At 39.7% G+C, this 4936-nt stretch overlaps 1 protein-coding gene across 1 annotated transcript; it reads left to right on the plus strand.

Annotated features, from left to right (window-relative positions):
• Window positions 1–2610: 2610 nt before the first annotated feature.
• On the plus strand, window positions 2611–3673 carry LOC143645142 (olfactory receptor 52I1-like). Its single transcript, XM_077114722.1, has one exon. It carries the CDS (start codon window positions 2678–2680, stop codon window positions 3671–3673), a length of 996 nt encoding a protein of 331 aa, XP_076970837.1. The 5' UTR covers window positions 2611–2677.
• The last annotated feature ends 1263 nt before the right edge of the window (window positions 3674–4936 follow it).

Raw genomic sequence — 4936 nt, forward strand, 5'->3', positions numbered from 1 at the left:
CTCCAGGCTAACCAGGCCTTCAGAGATGCAACAATAGGGTAGTGAGGGTTTGAGGAAGGAGATGATGAATTGTACTTACTATGATCTGGTCCATACCTGACACCTTGAGTACAAGTCTGGGACCAATCTACATGTCCAGTACCCTTACCCAGGAACTGAAATGTTCTGATAGTATGATGGTCAGAGAAAAATGCTGAAGCAAGGAGATTTGGCCTGAAGACAGGATATTTGTCGTATCCACTTCCATCCCATTCTTAATCCTACTTCAATTTGGCAACAGTTGTTACATGGCAGTAGAATTGTTAATCACTCTAACTTTTTTATTAGTGATGGATTGTGGGCAAATTAGGGCGACTACTCACAGAAGAGGCAAAGCAAAAACCAAAAACAAAAACCCTAAACTTGACAACTGCCCTATAATGGAACAGATTGAAAAAGGAAGGGAACTCTGCATCTGAGTTAGATTAGAAGTACCTTGTGGTATATCCTGTGAGTGAGGTATCATCAGTGATTTTTCAGTAATTGTGGGAGGACAAGGGAAAGGCTTCATACAATGCAGGGCTGAGATGCTTCTTAAATTCTGGGTCTCCAAAGTGATACTAACCCATGTGGGTATGCTATTTGGAGAAATTCAGGACTATAGGATTAAGCAAGGGGAAATAAATCTCATTTTTAATTTGCTCATTTTTGTTGAACCTTATGTATAAGTACCTATACATAGTTATTCATTTAAATCTCAAACATCCCTATGAAATAGGGGCCACCATTTCCATCTTATCAATGAACAAATTAAGGTTTAGAGCTTAAATAACTTAATCAAGGAAAAAAAGGTAGTAAGTGACAGAGCAGGATTTTCAGTTTAGAGAATGTGAATCAAGAACCATGTTCTCAGCCACTTTGCTGTTCTGCTTCGTGATGATGGACCAATAAATATTTTTAAGTGGGTACACGGAAGTATGTAGGATTTCTATGCCATAGTCAAGGAAAAAGAAACTAGGGGTTCCTTAAAGAAGTTCAACCAATGTCCTCAAGACTGAATAATACTACCAGAGGCAGAAGACCCTATAAAAGAAAATTCTCAGATGGATGGAGGAATGTGGACATGCCTAAATACCATAAGAAATCATGAAAACTATCCACCCAAAGGAGGAAGTAACTAAACAGATACCACACAGGAAAGGAATGGTGGTTTAATGCTGACCCCTGATATTCAGGTTTGCTCAAGCAGGATATATCACGTTATGTGTCATGGTAACATATAAATGAGGTAGATGGAGGGTGAATGCAGTGATAATCAGAAATTGATGTGTTGGATTTTATTCCTGGCAGTGCAGAGTAGTAGCTCTCCATCTTCCCAGTACAGGCTGAGTAAGACCCCAAACATTTAATTTTTTTGCCAGTATCTATAGTTGTCACCTTAACTAACAATTTTGCCTGGATGACCACAAATGGGGGTCACAGGTGATAATAGGATCTGGAAAGACCTGGATTTGAATCTCAAATTTACCATCTACTTGCTATGTAATCTCAGACAAAATATTTAATCTTATTTTAATTATACCAATTGTCTTGTATGGAAGGTATATCTGTCGTGTTTTACAAATGAAATAAAATGCGCAGATTGTGCATACCAGACTTTCAACACAGTACTAGACATATTGTGTCCATTAAAGAGTGCTTTCTTTTCTAAACAATAAAGCATTTTTGATGTCTGAAATACCTTGGAAGTTTATCGAGAAGGATTTGGCCATACTGAAGAACCTTAGAAACCTATAGTGGGGGAAGGTCGGCTATAAACTACATTATTTGTATAACTACAAATAACCCCAAAGCTTTATTTGTAGTTATCTAATCTACTTCAGTAGAAAACCAAGGCTCAAATGTGGAGAAGGTAGAAATTATATCTCCAGAGGGAGTTTATCTCCTATGGAAATTGATAATATGTCCTCTAGTGATTAGTTTTCTAAATCCATTCATCTATTTCTTCAACCAGAGCAATGTTCCTTTCATGTTTTGTCTAGGCATAATTTTGAGGATGCAAAATGTGACACGTTTGATCTTAAGAAGTTTTGTTTCTTTCAGCAATTCTTAAGTATTAGAAACTGTGAATGTAAAGATGAAAGATAAATTATGTCCTCTGATTGCACATTCATTCAGTGGAAACTGTTTACTATAATGTGTGCATGCATCTTTTAATGGACTTGTGTACCACAACTACAGATAACACATTTGGTATAAGGCAGTGAACAAGAGACACACATTTCAGTGCATACCACAAACTCAAAGAGAGTCCGGGGAGTGGCAACACTCGCCACACTGTATTGGAATTGTTAGTTTAGGTCCCTCAGAGGTCAGCACGGGAGGTGTCATGGAAGCTCTGAGGACAGGTACCTAACTTAACCTGGGTATGGGATGCAGGAGGAGAAAGAGCAGAGAAGGCTTCCCAAAGGAGATAGTGCTTGAAAGATGAACAGAAGTTAATACAGAAAAGAAGGTGGAAGAAGATGGAAGGTAGAGCACAAATATTCTGTCAAAAGTCAATTTTCTGACACTATAGTCCATTTAGCTGAGAATATGACCAGGCTTTCTGAACACTACAGTTGGGAACAAGTCCTGTAGGACTGTATCATTTTCTTACATCACTTTGTGCATTGACAGGAAAGCAGTTTCACCTGTGATGCTGGGGCTACCCTACAACCACACAATGGAAACCCCTGACACCTTCTTCCTTGTGGGCATCCCAGGGTTGCAGGCCTCACATCTATGGTTGGCTTTCTCACTGAGCACCGTGTACTCTGTGGCTCTGCTAGGAAACACCCTCGTTGTGGCTGTAATCTGGATGGATTCTACCTTACAAGAGCCCATGTACTACTTCCTGTGTGTCCTGTCTGCCACAGATATTATTATGGTCTCCTCTGTAGTACCCAAGATGGTGAACATCTTCTACTCAGGAGACAGTTCTATCAGTTTTAATGCTTGTTTCATTCAAATGTTTTTTGTCCATGTAGCCACAGCTGTGGAAACAGGTCTGCTGCTTGCTATGGCTTTTGATCGTTATGTAGCCATCTGCAAGCCCCTACACTACAAGAAAATTCTCTCACCTCATGTGATGATGGGAATGAGTGTGGCCATCATCATCAGAGCCATCATATTCATGACTCCACTGAGTTGGATGGTGAGTCATCTACCTTTCTGTGGCTCCAATGTGGTTCTCCATTCCTACTGTGAACACATAGCTGTGGCCAAGTTGGCATGTGGCAACCCCATGCCCAGCAGTCTCTACAGTCTGATTGGTTCCTCTATTATTGTGGGATCTGATATGGCCTTCATTGGTGCCTCCTATAAACTGATTCTTCAGGCTGCATTTAGCTTCTCAAAGAATGCTCAGTTGAAAGCATTAAGCACATGTGGCTCCCACATAGGGGTTATGGCTCTCTACTACCTGCCTGGGATGGCCTCCATCTATGTGGCCTGGCTAGGGCAAGACATAGTGCCCTTGTATACCCAAGTGCTGCTAGCTGACTTGTACCTGGTCATTCCACCCACCTTAAACCCCATCATCTATGGCCTGAAGACCAAACAAATACGGGAGCAAACATGGAGTCTGCTGATGCGTTGCCTCTCAGACTGTTCCAACCTGGGTTTGGGAACACAAAATCTGTTCAGATCTTGAGCATTCCAGTCAGCTTCAAAGAAGCATTAGAGATCTGTGGAACTGGTTCAGTTCACCTAGGAGCTATAGGGATTGTAAGTTGAAGCTGCAAAGGATAACCTTGCATAATTCTCAATTTCTAGCAATGATTTTGATTTTCTAACATCACTTTTATAGTTTCAAATAGTGGCTATCTGAATGAGATGGGTTTGGTCAGATAATATGGGATGGTGATCTTTCTTTAACTTCTGACCCATATTTCCGGCCTAATCTTATCCCTTTGCATGATAAAAAAATTGTTTGGTCTCTACATACCTGTCTGCATTTCTCAAAATTGTCCCCTCCTCATGGGATTATAGGGAAATAGTTGTTAGTATACAACCTGCCCTCTGGCCCACTAATGAATCCACTCAGCTGGGGTCACATGCTCGCTCCTGGACCAAAGTCTTCCTCCATTAAAAAATGTAACTAGTTTATCTGAGGAGATACACACTTGGGGTCATGGATGGTGGCTACTTTACAACACATACATTTAGAAAAAGAAATCTGGTCCACACAAGAGAAGCTTATTAATGAAATGGAGTGAAAAAACTTTGAGCTTAGGTGTCTGGTTCCAATTCATTCTGGACACCCAGTACATTCTCTGTTACAAAGTTCTTAAGATACACCTACGTCCTTCTATCTGTCTATTGCCAAGGTCCTTTCTACTGATGGCACAGGGGCAGGAGGGTACTTAAATTAAAAAAAAGCACCATAGTTAAGTGAAGTAATAAATGGAAAGCACTTAACACAACATTTGATATATTGTTTGTACTGAAAAAATTTACACAGTTAGTGATAAATTTATGATTACATAATTTTAAGGGGGTACTTCTAAGTACTATTGAAACTGGAGTCCTGTACACATCAGCACTCGTGGTAACTTTCAAACAGATCTGTTTAACAACTAGGCATTCATCCTGTTGCTAATATTGACTTGTTTATCTATCAAGAGTATCAGTGGAGTAGGAATCGGCCTCTAAAAATGTGATAATGATGCACTGAGTTCCAAAATAGCAGTAAGAAGAAACTCTTCTCCTTTGCAACCCCCTAACAAAACAAGATCATGAGGTGGTTAAGCATATTTGATAAGATTCCCATTTTGAAAATGCACATTATTCTTTCACCATATCAACCTTTAAGAATGGACTATGAGCATGAAATCAATATTCGATGTATTAAATTATCTGATCAACAGAGACAAATGCATAGGCAAATGTATAGTCCTATGTCCACATAATATAC

Source organism: Tamandua tetradactyla, chromosome 8 (genome assembly GCF_023851605.1).
Source record: "Tamandua tetradactyla isolate mTamTet1 chromosome 8, mTamTet1.pri, whole genome shotgun sequence".
NCBI classification, from domain to species: Eukaryota; Metazoa; Chordata; class Mammalia; order Pilosa; family Myrmecophagidae; genus Tamandua; species Tamandua tetradactyla.